Source organism: Bactrocera oleae, chromosome 2 (genome assembly GCF_042242935.1).
Source record: "Bactrocera oleae isolate idBacOlea1 chromosome 2, idBacOlea1, whole genome shotgun sequence".
NCBI lineage: Eukaryota > Metazoa > Arthropoda > Insecta > Diptera > Tephritidae > Bactrocera > Bactrocera oleae.
Window position 1 is genome coordinate 78109133 of NC_091536.1, and position 18688 is coordinate 78127820.

The window sequence follows — 18688 nt, forward strand, 5'->3', positions numbered from 1 at the left end:
AAACTGCTTGTAGAGGTGTTCGCAAACTAAGAGCATGCAGGCTTCGCAGTGTAAATATTGCCTCAAGCGGCATACTAAAGTTGTCCGCAGCGCAGTACACTGTAGCGGCTCAACTGCCTCTAATAGATCCATATGAGCATAACTCTGGGATTCGGCTTTTGGAAAGACAGAAAAACAATAAGTTGTTCGAAAGCTTTTCATGTTTTTCCATATCTGAACTGTTCCAGTAACTGTCACGAGTTTATTCAGACGTTTTCAGGAACATAAACCGTTGATTTCGATTGTAATTAACTATTCAATTTGCTCGAACATCATTTTGTTTTTACATGATGTTACACGACGTTTTTGGCTCAAACGCCGGCACAATTCGAACTAGACCTATGTCAAATGTTTCTAATAACAAGTAATAAATAAGTATTCTAAAATTTTAAGAATAATACAAAAATATCAATTAGTAATTAATATCATCACTTTGACGCAAGACACCTGGGGCTCATGCCAGCTATTTTCCGCCTTTTATCACTTTTTCAAATAGCCAAAAAGACATCTTAAGATTTTCTAGACACCACACAAATACGCTCATCCCGCTGCGTTCCTTGTGCTTAACACAAATCATTACCGTTATTTGATACTGCACACTGATAGCGTGTGACAATATTCTTCCCCAAAGTGACAGTAAAGAGCCAAAACTGTCAACCATATCGAGATTTCACACATTAGAGCTGCGTCACCCGCACCAAGAAAGGCTAACGGAGACGCAGTTGGTGACAACAGAAAGCGTTAGCGTATAAATAGCGAGAAAGTGACAGATCACTGTGACACTTTTAAAATGTCTGCCAAACACACGCAATCACATACATTGTATACCTACTTTTGTGTGAAACTGTGCAACTTTTTTGGCTAGCCGGTAGGAAAAGTGTCGATTTGCTGCAGGTTTTTAGAGGACGGTAAGGTGGGTCAAGGCGAAGCGGGTGGTGATTTTAGATGGATGTCACTAATGAGCGGTCACATGTGATTGGTGTACATTATTTTTTATTATACCCTGAACAGGGTATATTAAGTTTGGCTCGAAGTTTGTAACACTCAGAAGGAAACGTCGGAGACCCCATAAAATATATATGATGAGCTGAGTTGATTTAGCTATGTCCGATGTCTGTTCGTCTGTCTATATATACGCGAACTAGTCTCTTAGTTTTTGAGATATCGATCGATAAATTTAGCATATGAACTATGGGAATCAATTTCTTGTATGGAAAACTTTTTCATTTCACGAGATATCTTCACAAAATTTGTAACGGATCATTGTCTAAGGCAACATTGGAATATTCGAAAAAATTGTATAGATCGGACTACTATAGCATATAGCTGCCATACAAACTGAACAATCGGAATCAAGTTCTTCTAAGAAACATTTTTGTATTTGTAAAGGGTATTATAGCGTCGGTGCAACCATAGCTAACGTTTTTGCTTGTTTTTTTAAAATTTTTTTTTTTATTTTGTGACTAAAATTGTATATAATTAATAGGGTGAAACGAAAAAAATTTAAGATGTTAAAAAAATTTTTTTTTTCCGAAATTTTTTTGTTTTTATAATCTACAAATTTGATCTTCAAGCTAAGCAAAATTTTTTTTCGTTCCACCCTAATATTTAACACTTTCCACTTTGTAGCTTTGTAACAACAAAAATAGGAAACATTAAAATTTTTCAACAAAAAAAGTAGAAATAATCCATTAAATGCTCACACTACATTTATTTTAAAGAAAATAAATACATATTTTTTTTTAAGAATACATACACACACTAAATATACAATACAATACAATTATATAACTATACAATATATTTATAAAATCTTAAATGGTAGTATATATTACATCGATTATCCGCTATGTTATGAGTACAAATGTTAGATATGTTTCCAGGCTCTTCGGCACTGCTGCTGTTGCTTTCAGTATCTCAATTTTCTGCTCTTCACACACTCGATAAAGCAACAAACCTGACCGCTTGTTTCTTTCTCATACCATTTTCAACCCCTTCGGTTTAAGGCACAGACATCCTTATCCCAGACAACGTCGTTCGCAGGCCTCCTTCGTGCAGAAGCGGTTCCGATTGCCATAGCAGCCCTTGTAATTGAATTTTTTGCAAGCGCCTTTGTCGAAAAACCAGCGCGTCTGTGTGGAGGAGTGTTGATTCTTATTGCAGAAGTAGCCTTCATTCTGACCCATATAACAGTTCACTTGATCTGCGCCGAAGAGAGGGGGATGAAAAGAAGAGTAGAGAATAAACTTAATTAATAACTACCAATTAAAATGTTTATTTTGCAATCGCAATGAATTCATTATTTGGCTTCATTTCTCGAGATGTGTGTATAAGTGTGTGCACTTTATCTTTAATTAATTGCAAGAAGTTGCCGCCTTATTTGGAATTATTGTGTAATTGATTGATTTATGCTTGGCGGAATTGCTAAGTCTGTTAATTTTTGATTTTGTGTGGACTTAGAAAAAATGAAGTGTTTTGTATTTTATATATTTACATTTTTAATTTTATTTTGGTGTAAGGAATAGAAAGACAAACTTTGTTTGTGGGGAATTATGATGAGTTCAAAAAGGTGAGCATAAAAAAAACCTCTGGGAAATTTTGTGAATTAGACGTCAACAAAATGCAGAATTATTGAAAAAATAACGGTTTTTATACCTATGACTCTTTCTTTTCTCTTCTGTTTATTTATAATATATCTGGTAACCTCTCTTAAGGTTACCCCCATGAAAAATATTATTTGAACCCAATTTAATTGCATAATAAATACAGATGATAACTTTTTCTATAAATAATTCCATAAAAATCTGAATTAAATCTCATTTAATTGAATAAAAATCTTCACTAAGCGTTAATAATTTAAAATATAAGTCTTTCTAAATTTTTCTAATCTTTTTTAATCCTCTTTACTTTGACAATCACATTATAATAACTAATTCATTATATAAATTCGAAAGTTTTAAAAAGCTGGCAACGATCCTCAAAATGTTTTCAAGTATAAGTGTTTTTTAGTCTGATAACTACAATACATTGTAGTATCTTATTGTATTAAAATTTTGTAATAAAAATTTAAAAAAATTGGCAACCATCTATGTGTACTATTATACTAAATAATACTAAAAAGAAAAAAAAATTCAAATAGGTTCCTTGCTCTTTACGATATTTTACGAATTGTTTTTAACTCTGCCATCTTGGCATTGTTTATTGCTTTTGAATATAATATCATTTATTGGAGAGCAGTTGTGTATTAAACACGTACTCCGTAAATATTCTTTTGAGTCTCAAGCCTTTGAGAAGCAAGTATCGTACAAAACTAGGTTTTTAACGAATACAAATTTTTATATCCTGAACAGGGTATATTAATTTTGCGACGATGTTTGTAACACCGTCTATCAGTTTTTGAGATATCGTTCTACTCACGTCCTTTTCTTACTAAGATGTTGCTTATTTGTCGGATTCATCGATATCGGGCAACTATAACATATAGCTGTCATACCAATTGACCGATCCAGCTCATGTCCCAAGTCCTTGTATGGAAAACTTTTTTATTTGGGAAGGTATGCATCGCTACAATTTTCGAAGAAATTATTCAGAGCGGACTACTATAATATATATGTACCATATGCACTGACCGATGAAAATCAGAAAAAGTTCTTTTCATATTGTTTTATGGTATAGGTACAAAATGCGACTGTAAAGCGTAAGTTAGCTTCGGTGCTGCCAATGTAAATATTTTTTCATGTTTTGAAAGCGTTGAAATTGATGATAATCCGGACTCTAAGTAAAATAAATAAATATTGAAAACTGTAGATTTTTATTTATTACACATAGAAATTAGAAAATATAGCATAAGTAGAGTCGGAGTTATAATGTCTAGTTCGCAAAATGTTTAATAGATTCAAACAACTTCGTTTAATATTTCTATCATCACTACTTGTTCTTGCTTTGCTTTCTTAGACCGCGTTTACATACACAGACTTTTTCATTTTCGGGTAATTACCTTTTGTCGTTGCATTTACATTTACATGGGCGACACGACTCCGATCCCTCGAGTCGGACAATTTTCGGCATTCCCTTTCATATCTCATTCTTAAGTATACAATACACAAAAGTATTTTGCATTGGCTGATTCTTATGCGCGTTAACCATTTTCTTAAAGATTTATATACATAAATTGCAACCACGCAAAGAAATTCAAAGTGTAATGCTGAATTGCCTTTCGTATTTTCTTAACGTCTCATCGCCTATAAGCTACGAATATAGGCAATAAAACTCTTCTTATGTGAACGCAGTCATAATATCTACAACTCTTTCAGTTCTGGTTTCTATGTTTTCAAGGTTTTGTTTACCAGACGTTCACATGGAACAACACACTTCTTGAAAGAAAGCAGAAAATCCACGTTGACATATTCTAACTTTCATATAAACTTTGGAACAAAATTTGTTTTTCAAAAACACAATATTTTAGAAACTTAATTTCTTGGATTTCAAAATGTTTAGATCATCGCTGGATTAAAATCATTTGCCGCCATGTTACAACTTTGTATCCATAACGAGGGTGTTTGTAGGCAATATTGATTTTGACTAAAGCAAGCAGTGTTACAATCGACCATACCATTAAATGTCTGCGTAGAAGTAAAAGTCTGTATATGTGAGAAATTTAAACTGCAAGTGTTACACGACATGCATATATTTCAAAGTAAAAATTTTATAATTAATATTTATTTATTAAGTTGGCTTGAATTTTTAATTATTATTTTATTCATAGACTGGTGCCTACATTGTGGCATGTGATAAATAAACAATGCCAATTTGTATTTATGGAGTAGTAAAAATATTGAGGCTCATAAAATTTTCTTTTATCGAACTCGCCAAAAATTCGCTGGTTTTGGTAATATCACACTTTTACGGTGCAAATATTTATGGCGCAGTCATTAAAAATATCTTCGGCCACAAATTAAGCACAAAGCCGAAAACTTTATAGTTTATTTAAATTTATTTTCCTTTAATTATCTGCCGAAATTAAAAAAAAAATAATGTTAAAATTTACAGTTCTTTGATATGTCAGCACATGTGCGTCATTAAAATAAATTCTAAAATATATAAGTTATTAAAATAAAATAAAGATAAATTTTAAATATCTAAAATTATATAATAAATGTTGCATGCTTGTATCAACACCATTTTGGAACCGCACATAAAGCTTTTAAAATTTGTAATATATTTTTGCTTTTTCTTTATTATTTTCTTTCCAACTGAATGCACAATTTCACCCATTCTAAGCAAATAAAAAAATTTCGGCACTTTCTAATTATGTACTTGACACAGTTTCTGACAGTTTTTCAGTTTTCAATAAATGCGCAAATTTTCGAATTTTTCCAACGAATAAGTGCTAAGTAGATGCAAGTGGAAAAAACCGAACGAAATTAAAAAAAAAAAAACAAAGCAAAAAATGAATATATAAATAAGATATTTCTAAAATTATGAAAAAGTGCCAAAGATGCATTTAAGCAGATAGACAATCCCCACAAATATTAGTGGATATTCTAAAATACCCTATATACATACATATATAAATACAATAGATACATGGCATGTGAGTGTTTAGCTGACTGTATTTTGCTCGTGAGAGATCAATGCGCTTAGTGTGAATTGAAATTAGCATGAAATCGCACTAGTTAGGGAAGTGGCATATCCTGATTAGGTTAGCGACAGTTAGACAATTGCTTGCGTTCACTAATTAGTACTTCTACAGTAGAAAATAATTACTTTTTAAAAATAGATAAATATAGTAAGAATATTTTTGAGCACCTTTGAAGCTAACATTTCTTTGAAGTATAAGGTATAAATTTGTGTAAATATATTATTTGAAAATTTTTCTGCTTAATAATTTGTATGCTCGTCTACGATCAGTATACCGTTGGGCTGTGAGCTCACTATAGGAAGTGCTATATAAAATATATATTGGGGTATGCGAGGTGCAGTACTGTTTCATTTGCACTTGAGTATTTAAACAGCTTATTAAATAATTCGATTGTCAAGGCTAGCTTACGAACTCAATTTAATACTCACAGTAGAAATATTGTGACTGATGTGTCAGACAGTAAATACGATCATGACAACTCACCAATAAATTTTATTTTAATATGAAAAAACCAACTACAGGAGAGACCTACTAAAGTTTCAAATATATATCATAAAAAATCAAGCACAAACTTTACTTTCGGTTGCACTGAATCTATAATACCCTTTACAAATACAAAAAGTAACTTAAAAGAACTTAATTCCGATCGTTCAGTTTGCATGGCAACTATATGCTATAGTGATCCGATCTAAACAATTTCATCGAAAATTGCATTATTGTTTTATAAAATAACCCATGCCAAAAGTCGTGCAGATATCTCGTCAAATGAAAAAGTTTTCCATACAAACACTAGCTTCCGATCGTTCAGTTTGACAGCATTATGACAGCTTTATGCCATATTGGTCCTAACTCCGCAGTTGCTTTGTGAAACAATCCAACTATAAGTCTTTTTCAAGCTTCACAAGGAACTGGTTTTATCAGCTGGCGATTGACCCTCTTCGGGGATAAGTCATAGACGATCTTAACTGTATGGTAGCACGAAAATATGTAAAGTAGTTGGAACAAACCCAAAACTCACAATACAATACAGTATACAATTGCTGCCTTCCCTCAAAGGTTATTTAAAATTCTAACTATATTGTATTGTATACGAGTATAATTTCTTTTCTGCGTTCCTTTATATTGCAGTAGCCTGCTCTAAAGTTGGATCTACGGACTCAAAGGAGACAAGGCTTGATATCCGATTATTCTCCTAATAATTTTGGGTCTACTGCTATAACAACCGCTTTCGGCATGATTACTAGTATCTATTTAAGCGCTTGTGAAATTGCAGAGCAACATCCGGTCCGCACAGATCTGCAACACGTGATCCTTTGGTCCTTCATCGCACTGGTATAAAACCTCAGTCTTTGTAGCAATTGTTTTTACAAAGGGAGAGATTTCCCTAAACTAAATTAAAGCAATAAGAACCGACATATTGAACACTAGATATCTTTATAGCCGAGAAACCTTTAAACATAGGCTGCTTGCGCAGGATTTGCCGATTTCGCAGATGTCCGTACTATAAATGGTCAGAAATTCCACGCACGCTTAACATCAACAAGCTCTCCCCATGAGAAACGTCACTCTCAAACACACACTCGATTAAGCTGAATGCCATTCGTTTTTTGATTGACACAGTAATAAGGAACGCATGTCGCCGTCGACATTTTGTCAATTTAATTTCGTGATCATTTGCTTACTCAATTCCTTGCAATAAGCATTGTGTTCCGCCTGCGTCATGACGACCACGGCCAACGCCACGCATATGACAAATGCTAATGCCGGTGAACGCATGTTTCGGTTTCGTCGCTACTCTTGTTCTTGTTTTTTTTCTGTAGTTTTGTTTGTTTTTGTTTGATGCTCCAAAATGCCAACTGTCAGCAATGAGTAATGATGTGGCCGAGCGCTGTGATCGCCTTTGGGTAGCGACAGCGGTGCGGATTCATACAACAACAATAGCGCGGAATTAAATAAACAATTGCACACGACAAGGTTCCGCGCCGGGAATGTGAGACTAACGAGTGTGTGAGCTGATGACCGGTTGACAACAATGACAGCTACCAGATATAGTGGTAAAAACACGAGCGGAATTTTTAAGTTTTCTACTTTCGAATTGTAGAAATGTTCCGTTAGCTTGCTTTAAAATTTCAAATATCTAAGTGATTATCTTATAATATTTTGGCGTTAAGCGATTAGCTGCTTGGTTAGTTAAAACGCTATGAACCGCAAATTCCGCCCGACAACTGAGGCGTCCAAGCGGCTGTGTCCCGCTTTTATACGAACGCTCCGCGGCTAGTGAATTTTTGTTGTTGTGTTTTTGTACTTTTGGCATTTGCTTTTGTTGTACACATATGGTGCAAAGTGGACGTGTGTGGCACACATGCTGACACACATGCTTTTAAGTACTCGCGCAAGTAATAAGGAAAAGTGGCATTTTTCGTAAAGTGAATTTTCGAAAATTGAAAAATTATGAAATTCACCGTATGTTTTTGAGGTATGTTGTGCTGAGCGTGTCCAATGGAAATTTGTGTCGTATTGGAAATGTGAGTGAGTGTTGTGAAGGGCCAAAAAATAGTTTGCAGTGTTGCATTCGGAACTATTTGTGATTTTTAAAGAGCATTTTAAAATTTTTTATATTATAATTGTTTTTTTTTTTTTTGTAGATTATTAATTCAATGTTTCTGTTTGCTGAAACTTAAAGCAGTTTTGCGTAAAATCAAGAAAACCTGTAGGTCTCTTCATAAGATCCTAATGTTATTGCATAAAAGCATAATATCTTGATGATCAAAGAACCTTGAACTCGAAGGCAAACTTAACCATATAATTAATTAGCTTTTAAAGCGAAATTCACCGAAAAGTTTACTATCGATAAATTACAATGTCGTTGCAATCTTTTGTTTTTTGACTAAAAATCAAAATATTACCATGCTTCCTAAATTTCTTTAAAATTTTTGAAGAACTACTCATGTACCCCAAAAGTGCTGCTATATACAACCCAGTCTTTACTCAAAATGCCAAAAATAGCAGTATTGGTATTAGCTTCAAGGTATGTGAAAATACTGTTTTCTTGTGGACTGATACACTTTGTCTTAATTTCGGTTAGTACTTGACCCTTTCGCTTTAATGAATTTAAATATACTCGTATAGTGATACGAAAAGGTTAATTAGTCCCTTGTTTTTTATGAAATGAATATGACCTACTGGTAATCGACGTTTCTAAAAAATTCTCCAAAATTGTAGTTTTCCAAAGTCGACAAAAGGCTAGTGGCAACCTATTTTCTTCGAAATTTTACCAATATATGTTATTGTAGACTTATGTTTAAAGCCAACCACCTTGAATAGCTGAAAGTTTAAAACTCAAGAACGTCTGACAGCAAGCGGCCGATTTTAAGTCAACGTTATGAGTTTAATTGTGCTGAAAGGTGAGTTTAAACTAAAAACCATGCAACAACTCGGTGGATTTCGTTTCTAAGCTTAATAAATGGTGGCACCAATATCCTTTTTCAAGGATAAGCATCAAGATACGACTTATATCGGATTATTTCTACCAGAGAGAATTCTCACTAAAAATTGAAGCATTTTAGTCTGTATGCTATCCAAAGACTTTGACTTCGAAATAATTCTGTGATATGCCCTGTGATGGCGTTGTTCCAAAACCTGGCGTGTTCTTCTAACATAATTTGCTTCAAGCAACCGTAGACAGAGCTGAACGACCTTAGGCAAGTTATGACAGCTGCGTTCATTACCACAAAATTCAGGCAAACCCTTCAGGCTTCTTGTGGCCTTTTGTTTTAAATGAAGAAATTAACGAATTTGCTGATTTAATCAGATGCTCAATTGGCGTCTTCTGTTATACCAAGTATAGAATAATACAGTCTGGAGTTCAAAGACTAAATTGTGGGGATTGCCCTAGAAGAATTAAACTTCTGTGTCTGTTTTACATTTTAACTCCTAGGTGAACACATAGATATAATTCTTTTCTGTTGGCGAAAAATACTTTGCTTTTATGTCATCAAAGCGCTTTTTGTTGTGGTCGTACTTCCATGTTGTGGTCCATATGCTATAGCTATACGTTGTTCAGGGTATAAAAACGGTTGATATGACTGCCGATTATACAAGTATAACATTTTAAGAAACTCGTTGCAATTTGAGTTAAATATCTGCTTATGCTATCTTATCTCCTAAAGTACAACCACAAGGTCATTTATAGAGATAAAATTCGTAGTCGCCATGGACCGCTTAACCAATGCCACCAATGCCGCAACTTTCCTTAAGAGCTGAGAGTTTAAATGCCGAAAGTCAGAAGAAATTAATATAGAACCCAAACATTGTAATAAATTGATTTTTAAATGAAGATTGATTTGGTGGCACATAGTAGGAACAAGTATAATTAAATTAACAAAGTTGAAAACAAGCATCTAGAGAACGAAACAGACAAGTAGGCCGTGCCGAACCGGGGGGCGCGGGTAGTTGTTTGGACCAAGTTGACCATTTACATACCGACACTGCAATAACACACAATGAGCGGGCTGTGAGTGGATGAGCTTGAGTGACAACCAGTGAAGCCTAAAGTCGATAAGAAATACACAAACACACAACAACAATGTGCACCCACAAGCAGCACAAACACATCTGAAGACACAATACATATGTGTGTATGTCTGCGTCTCGTACAATGGGATGGATGATCTGAAGGCAAATTGTTGAAAAAATTGTTGACCAACTTTATTGCCAATTTAATCAAACTCAAATAAAACCAATTAAATTGTCTGGATGAACTTGCATGGACCTGCATTCTTTTGTGTGTGTGTGTGTTTTTTTTTGTTATTGTTATTTTTCCTGTGTTTCCTCATACACGGATTTAAATTGTTGTGTGTGGAGCATAAAAACTTTTTGTATGTGCAAGCGGTAGTGCCTAGATGTCGCCACAAATTTTGCGAACTAATTTCCTGGAATTTTAATTTATACTAAAAATTATGCCTGCGATTATCGGTCGTCGGCCTGACATCAGCGTTTTTTCTTGGAAATATTTTGTACAAACAAATATAAAGACGGATGTAGACTCAGTACTAAACACGCTGGTGCAGAGCAAACTGAAGGTAAGCGTGAGTATCAGCATAGTTAATATTAGCTTTAGCAACATGTTATTCAATATTAGTGAGGATGTAATTATTTAATATTTTTTATATTGCAAAAATTTTCCGTCTCATATAAAATAAATTTCATAAAGATTAAATAATTTATGTTGGCAAACCGAAATATTACAGGTTTTCTGCCGAGCCGGTATGGTGACTAGTTTCCTTTATACATATTTGGCGATCCCTTACAGAGTCTTTCTCCAGCAATTATCTTGCGTAATAACTGATGAAAATCGGAAGAGGTTATTAAGGAAAGAAGTTGTAGAACAGACGACTAAAAAAAAAAAAAATTGATCTCAGAGTTCTGACTTATGGTAAGTTGACGTTTACTTTTGAAATAATATTGACCTTTTACAAAATTTTTTAAACATCCGAGCGTATGATATTCAATTGTACAGCTCTCGCCACACGAATTCTTTCAGTGTTAAGAATCTTTCTTTCTACGTTAGGCTGAACCAAAAAAAAAAAAAATAAAAATAAAATATATTTTATAAATCAAAATGAAACTATGTACAGAAAAAAAAATATGCCTGAGAGTAAATTTTAAGCTCTGAAAAACAGCACATTTAAAAAATTATATCTTTTATATTTTAAAAGTTATGGTATTTTTAATGAAAGCACAATTTTTTTTCGTGTTATTTATATGGGAAACTTTAAATGTTCACCTTTCAAAGTTAAGATAAAAATCCTGTCTTGTAGGAATATTCTCTGTATAGAGGTAATTTTTAACACATAAATTCGATATTAACTCTTGTTTTGTTTGTAGACAAACCCCTAATGTTTGTGTTCCTTGCTCAAGGAAACCCTCTAACTGTTTGAGTGTTTAAGTTTAAAAATTTCTGTACCTCAGCTTTGAGCAAAATTACAAGTTTTTTAGAAAAAAGAAAATGTACAGCTTTTGTATTAACACTATTTTCACATAACCTCAAAATTTATGAGTAATTACTAAATTTTGGATTTTTTATTTTAAGCTTATATATTAAAATTTGTTTCATGAAATTTGACGCAAACGTTTGTATGTCTCAAACAGACTGTATTTTTCACATTATTTTGACTGAATACAAAATTTCTCAAATTAAAATATCCGCTTTTTTAAAAGAGTTGCATTTTTCAAATTGGAGTGTTAGTGACTAAAATCGTAAGCCGCTATTCGACATACACAGTACTGAGCAAAATGGTTAATAGAACATATTTGGTATCTCACAAAAGCTTGAGCGATTTGAACAATATTCAGCCATCCAGGCCAATTTGAATATTGCAGCGTTTTTCATTTTACGATACTAACCAAGCATTAACATACTTTTGACAAATTTTTCTGGTAGTAAGGAAAAAGAGTTCAACCTCCTCTTTTTTTCGGGTTCTTAAACATGTAATCAGCCCTTTGCATGTAGTCTCGACGGGTAACGGTGCTTCCACCACAAATTGCTAGTGAAGTACATATGTTTTTTATTAACGGCCGCCGTTGCCCGATTTGAAAAATGTAACTTCAATAAAAAAATGCGTTTAAAGTGATGCAAGCCGTAGGTGGCTGATTCGAACGCTTCGCTACTAAGAGACCGTTATTCGGATTGAATAACGATTTTGGCACCCGAAAGTTTTTTTTTTATTCAAATTTTAGATTAGTCTATGCTCTTAAAACTAACTCCATACAAAAAAATATATATGTATATATATTCTTGGCCCTAGATATCTTAGCAAATTTTGATGCTTTCAAGTGTCAAGTTAACGAGTTGACTCTAGTTTATATTTTAACTTAAATTATATTTTAATTAATTATCGGCTACTCTAGACTTACATTATGCACAATGTCCTGCGGTGGACGTGGCAGAATATTGTTTTTGTTATATTCCGAAGCTTAGTATCAAAAGTTGAAAGGTGGAACATTTGATAATAATTTGTTATCAAATACGGCATTAAATGAAAGGTACAGATTTTATCAAGGGTATGACTGTTTTGGAAGTCATGGTTGTTGGGAGTGTCATATGAAGGAACTTCACTATAGCATATAGTTGCCTTACAGACTAAGCAATTGGAATCGAGTGGCTGTATGGAAAGCTTTTTGAATTGAAAAAATATTTTCACTAAATTATGCACTGGTTACTGCCTAAGCAAATGGTGCAATTCCCGAAGAAATAATTTCGATTGGACCGTTATAGCATATAGCTAATAAACAAAGTGACCGATCGATAAAGATTTTCATAAAATATATTTTTTCCTTAATAACTAACCCTAATTCGACTTGAAGGTTGTGGCAAGAAAGAGCTAGCAGCGTGTTTTCTGTTGGATTCAAACATTTAGTCGGAAACGCTTACAGATTTAAATAAACGCTTTAATTGCTAAAAGAACTGCACCTGTGCAAGATGTTATAGCTTCGATGCAGCCAAAGCAAGCTTTTTTTCTTGTTTTGTATATATTTCTGTCTGTCTCCTCTCGAAAACATAGACTTAGACTTGTTACACACACTGACCAATCGACCTAACAAACAAGTGGCCAACAACTGGCGAACATATGCAGCTTGTACCAGCAGCATCCACTTGTGGGCAGACTGAATGTCAAATGCCGGCATGCTTGTACATTTATATACACACACATGCATATATATATCAATATACGATATATACATTTATATGTACATACATTAATAGGTATGTTTAAGAATGTGCGAGGGTGCAGTTGAAAGCGCTTAAGCAAGCAGAAAGTTGTAAACAAAGGCGACGCCAACAGAATCAACTGCAACAACAGCAGCAACAAAGAAAGAATGAAAGTGACCTTTTTTAGAACAATATTGCTCGAATGAAAGTGCAGACTCTGCTTTACTTGATACATCTATGTTCAAATATGTATGTATGTAGATATGTGTGAGTGTGTGCGCAAAGCATTGTTCCTAGATATGTATATAGGTGGATATATATGTATGTATGTATGAGTATATGTATTTAGATATAATAATAGTATAAATGCGTGTATTGTTGACTTGCAAGTGAAGTGAAGGACGCATTTTGCCAAAGCGAATGCAAACACAAAACATAAAACACAAAAACGGAACAAACAATGAAATGGATGCTGCGGCAAACAAACCAGCCAACACAACTCTGGGTCGAGCAGTCACCAGCAGTTGGTTAATGCAACGCGCTTTTCATGCTGCCAAAGTGCTTGCTGGCTAGCTTTTACTGCTTAGCTATTTTAGGTGAACGATTTCACATACACACACACGCGCACTCACTTAGGTGCTTATCAGCGCTGTGGCTGATTATAAATACTCATATATCACATGAAACTATATATGCTTACACAAATATAAATCTAAACGTAAAAATTCGCACTCGCAGAGCCAATGGCAATTTTATATAAATATACATACATATGTGTGGATGTATGTATGGGTATTTGTTATTAGATTTTCGCTTTCGGTCACGTTTTCCGACTTTCGGTAAAACCGCGTGAAGCTTTTGAGCAGAAGAGCGCCAGTGCTTGCGCTCACAATCACGCACATCGTTTCGACGTTCAAAAGCTTTTCGCTTTGTGGATGCTATTCACTTTATCAATTTCCCTACTGTTGCTCATTGGGTGTAGAATGAATGGTCTAGTGTTCAGTCGAGCAGTTGCTTGTGGCAGCAACAGTATGTTTTACGTTCATATGTAGTCGTAGTAAATCTGTACTTACGTACGTAGTATATGCCGTTATGAATATGCATCAGCTGTGCCAGTTTTTTTTTTTATCGATATACTCTTTTATTTATCTCGTTTATTGATGGGTATATGCATGACCGTGGTATACTGAGTATATGCGTCTAACCTTGAAGGTTTCTGGCTATAAATTACACGGAATATACATGTATATAATTTAGTTGAGGATATTTCGAAAGAAATTTAATTTTTGTGGGTTTATTAAATTTGACTTAACAATTATTATATGTATGTATATATTTTTAATAATATTTATGTTTTTGCGATATAATCTAACGGTAGATGACAAGATATGAAATTTTATTGAAACAGGTTTCCTCTCTACTCCTATTATTTTTGACACATAGCTCGTGATTACGCTTATCACAATACATATCAATTCATCAAATTCGACCCGGATTTTTAAAAAAGTTTTTTATGTTCTCTAAACTAAATATTTTTTTATCATCTTCAAAGTATTCTCTCCTTGATATAATATAAATGTCAAAATTTGTATAAACTTGCTACAAAGTTCGGCAGGTGATGCACTCAGTTACCTCAATGTTTTTATTTTTATGAACTCTCGTGATATATAGCGGTCGTTGGGCTTCATATTGCAGTTTATGATACTGCAAACATTAATAAGTAGGGTTGAGTTATTTCTTGCGATATTTTGAAACCCTCTGAAATCTCTTTAATATTAATATACTTTTACATATACATAACATAATATATTTAAATTTATATTTAAATTTGTTATGATATTCAGATAATCCATGTAACATATCCAAAGATATCGTATTTAAAAATTTTCTTTGACTTAAAGGACATACATATGTACATAAACATTATGGCGAGATCTAAAAAAATACTTCGAAATTGAATATTTCTGAAAATATGTTCGAATATTTAATAGTATATATTCAATAAAATATAAAAATTGTGTTATCTGGATTAGGTATAAAACAATTTCAAAGGGTGAGTCTCAAAAAATATATCAAAATCCACAATTATAAAGTCCGATTAGGTTAACAACAACAAACCGGTAATTTTCAGTTATGCAAATATTTCAGTAGCTACCCTAAGGTTTTTCCAAAATAGCTCGTTTATGTACTCTAGCAAACTTTTCTACAATCCATAATGACCAGCTCATAGCATATAAGACTTCCCCTGTATCAAAATCTGGTGTAAAAGTTTCTATTCAACTGCGTTCCTTTTTGATTAAATTTTGAATTCATAACTTAACGACTAAGCCAGTTACTGCTACTCCATTTCCATCTGTTTTAGAAACCGATAGTTCTACTGACCGAACAAACTCATAAGCTACGTTCCAAACAAAACGTCCTTATTAAAAACACGTTGGTTAACTTAGCCTTTACAAATGTATGCAATTTTTGTACTGAAGAATTCAAAATCGGTTTATACCTTTTAAATTCGAGCTCCGTTCTTTAAACCTTCTTACCTTAATAATTAAATCGTTTATTAGATCGTATGCGATTATACTATTTGTTAATTTTTAATGAAAAGTTGCGATTTTAATTTCTTTACATAACAATTAGAAGTATTCTTATGTTTTAAGTTTGCTAGGGGTTGCCTACATTTCGGAGCGCAGTTCAATAGTTTTTTGATAAAGTTAAAAATCTTTCAAAGTTAAAACTTGTTCGATGAGCTAATATATATAATATAGTGAGCAATGTTACCGATAATATTTAATATATATATTTTACTTTTGGAAACAAAGAAATGCTGGTCAAAGAATATGACAGATATTCACAAAAAAAAAAAAAATAAATGTTCCTGCTTAAGAATTTTTTATTATGACATATTATTATTTATAATTATGAATATTCTATAATCTCCGAATATTGTATATATCAAATAACGTGGCTAGAAAGAATTAGCGAAACGTTTTCTGCTGTATGTCAACCGTTGGCCGGTTACGTTTTCATATTTAATTATACATATAGTTGCTATTAGAAATGAAGCTGTTAAGGGTATTATAGCTTCAATGTAGCCGAAATTAAGATTTTTTCCTATATTATTTTTTTATTTTCAACATTTCCTCGCACTTCGTGCCACTGTACGCAAATTACCCGCATGCTGGGAAATCGGCTTGTGGAACGTATACGCCATGACATACTCAATGAATACAATGTTGCGTCGCATACAGGCTTCCTCTGCAGTTTGTGGAACGTAAAATGCGAAAACACAAAACAATCCGGAAAAAAATTATCCCTTCGTGCCTGGAGCCGAATCCACGCATACAACCATATACATGTATGTGTGTGTGTGTGTGTGTGTGTGTGTGTGTCGCATTCGTACAATTCCTACCGCCATTTGGTTCATTTCAGTTGAGTTCAGTGCAGTTCAACTCGGTTCAACACAATTCGATACAGCGATACACAGCGGCAATTCGCTCGAGTTGCGAGTTGAGTTCAGTTAAGATGTGCAATTCAAACGGTGCGAACGTCTGTTGGCGGTTGCTTCGCGTTACGCGTCAAACAAACTGAAATCTCAACTGAGTTGTAAGCTTAACAAGTGCTTCAATACACAAACACATATATATATAGAAATATTCTGTGCGAATTAACACACATACATGTGCGGTGCGTATGTGTGGACACACACACACGCATATGTATAAAAAGACAACACTTTTAACTTAAATAGCGGCAGCACAGTGGCAAGCGCTAAAATGTCTATTAAATGAGCGTGTGGCAGACAAACAATTGCTTTGAAGCGTGAAGATATGCACGCGCTCCGACGTTTAACGCGCGACGCAAGTAATAAATAAATCAGAAATGCATTAAAAGCTGAGACGCTGCAACAATTGTGAGCGTGTGGCAAGCACAATTATTGCCAATGCATTGCTGTTGCACTTATAACATAGAAGTGTTGCAAGAGTGCTGAAGACTTCCGCCAATAGCAACACTTTAAGCGTTCTTTCGCATTTAATTTAACATTTTGTTATTGTTGTTGCAACAAACTGCCAAAATGTTGCTGAAAATGATGATAATGATGTTGCTAGTCATCTTTGTTGTGGTGCTGTAGTAGCCGCAAGCATTGAGTGTGCGTTACATGGTTGAGCGCGTATATTTCTGTTTGTATCGCGATCGCGCGCTTCCGCTCTTAAGCGCCTGTCCGCTATCTGCGCGTCCTCATATATAAATTTATCGTTTTGTCCGCATTCGCAAATTGCTTTGTGTCATTTTTATGTGAAAATTGAAAAATATCTGAAATTTTCTAAATTGCAAAATCATGTGTATTTGTTGTAGCGAACAGCAAAAAATATAACGTACAAAAAATTGTAACACCTAAGCAAATAAATTGTGGCGCGCACGCTGTGCATGGAAATGCGAACACGAAGAAAAAAGTGCGAGAAAATACCAAAAATACCTGCGAAATATTTTCGACGCCGCTGCCATGTATTTCGGTAGGTGCGCCGCACCGCTATGCAGTGAATGAAATATAGCTGCCAATAAGCGCGAGAATTAAAAATATCTACAAAATCAACTAAAAAAGTGGTGAATTTCCAAAGCAAAATGCAATCAAACGGAATAAAAGTGAAAAGAGGCGGCTGTGCGTTGTGCGAAAACTTACATGCAACAATATTTAAAAAATAACAACAATAAAAAAGCAAAAAAAAACCTCAAATAAATAAATTAATGTGGAAAAGGAAACGGCGAGATCAAAGCGCTTTTTAGAAAATGGGCGCGTAGAGTGAAATCTAAATGGATTTGTACAGAAAAATTTTTGATTAATGCTAGAAGGCGGGCAAGTGGCATTGATATGTGCATGCTAGATACATGTGTAATGAAAAATGTGTCGCTTGCGGAATAGTTATTGAAACTAGCAGCCCAAATACACACACACAAACAAAGGGCTGCATGAAATTTTTCTAAAGCGATAAAAAATTCGTCGAAGAAAATCAAGCAAAACACAATTAAACACTCATTATTAATGGTAGAAATAAAAGCCTAAAAGCAGCATTTAATCACGCACAATTCACAAGTATTTCAAAACATTAACCGTTAGATTAAAAACATGGAAGATAAGGCAGAGTGTTTAAGTAGCTTATCATGAGTGGCGAAACGAAAAAAGAAATTCGGAAACATAAATCAAATTTAACTGAAATTCAACAAAAAAAGTTGAAATACAAATTGAAGTAATAAAAAAATACGGTTTCTTACTAAAAGTCTTTTTTTTTAATTTTAGAAAAAAA

At 33.7% G+C, this 18688-nt stretch overlaps 1 protein-coding gene across 1 annotated transcript; it reads right to left on the reverse strand.

Moving 5' to 3' along the window:
* Positions 1-1730: 1730 nt before the first annotated feature.
* Positions 1731-7917, reverse strand: LOC106614558 (kunitz/BPTI-like toxin). The gene is made up of 2 exons (XM_014230350.3): positions 7363-7917; positions 1731-2242 (listed from the first exon to the last, which is right to left on the reverse strand). The coding sequence occupies exons 1-2, from the start codon at positions 7454-7456 to the stop codon at positions 2058-2060; spliced, it is 279 nt and encodes a 92-aa protein (XP_014085825.1). The 5' UTR covers positions 7457-7917; the 3' UTR covers positions 1731-2057.
* Positions 7918-18688: the final 10771 nt, after the last annotated feature.

Excerpts from the sequence above, each read along its gene's own strand:
- LOC106614558 (XM_014230350.3), bottom strand. The coding sequence starts at position 7,456 with ATGCGTTCACCGGCATTAGCATTTGTCATATGCGTGGCGTTGGCCGTG. Across the intron at positions 2,243-7,362 it reads TGCTTATTGCAAGGAATTGA|ATCAAGTGAACTGTTATATG; the intron begins GTAAGCAAATGA and ends TCTTCGGCGCAG.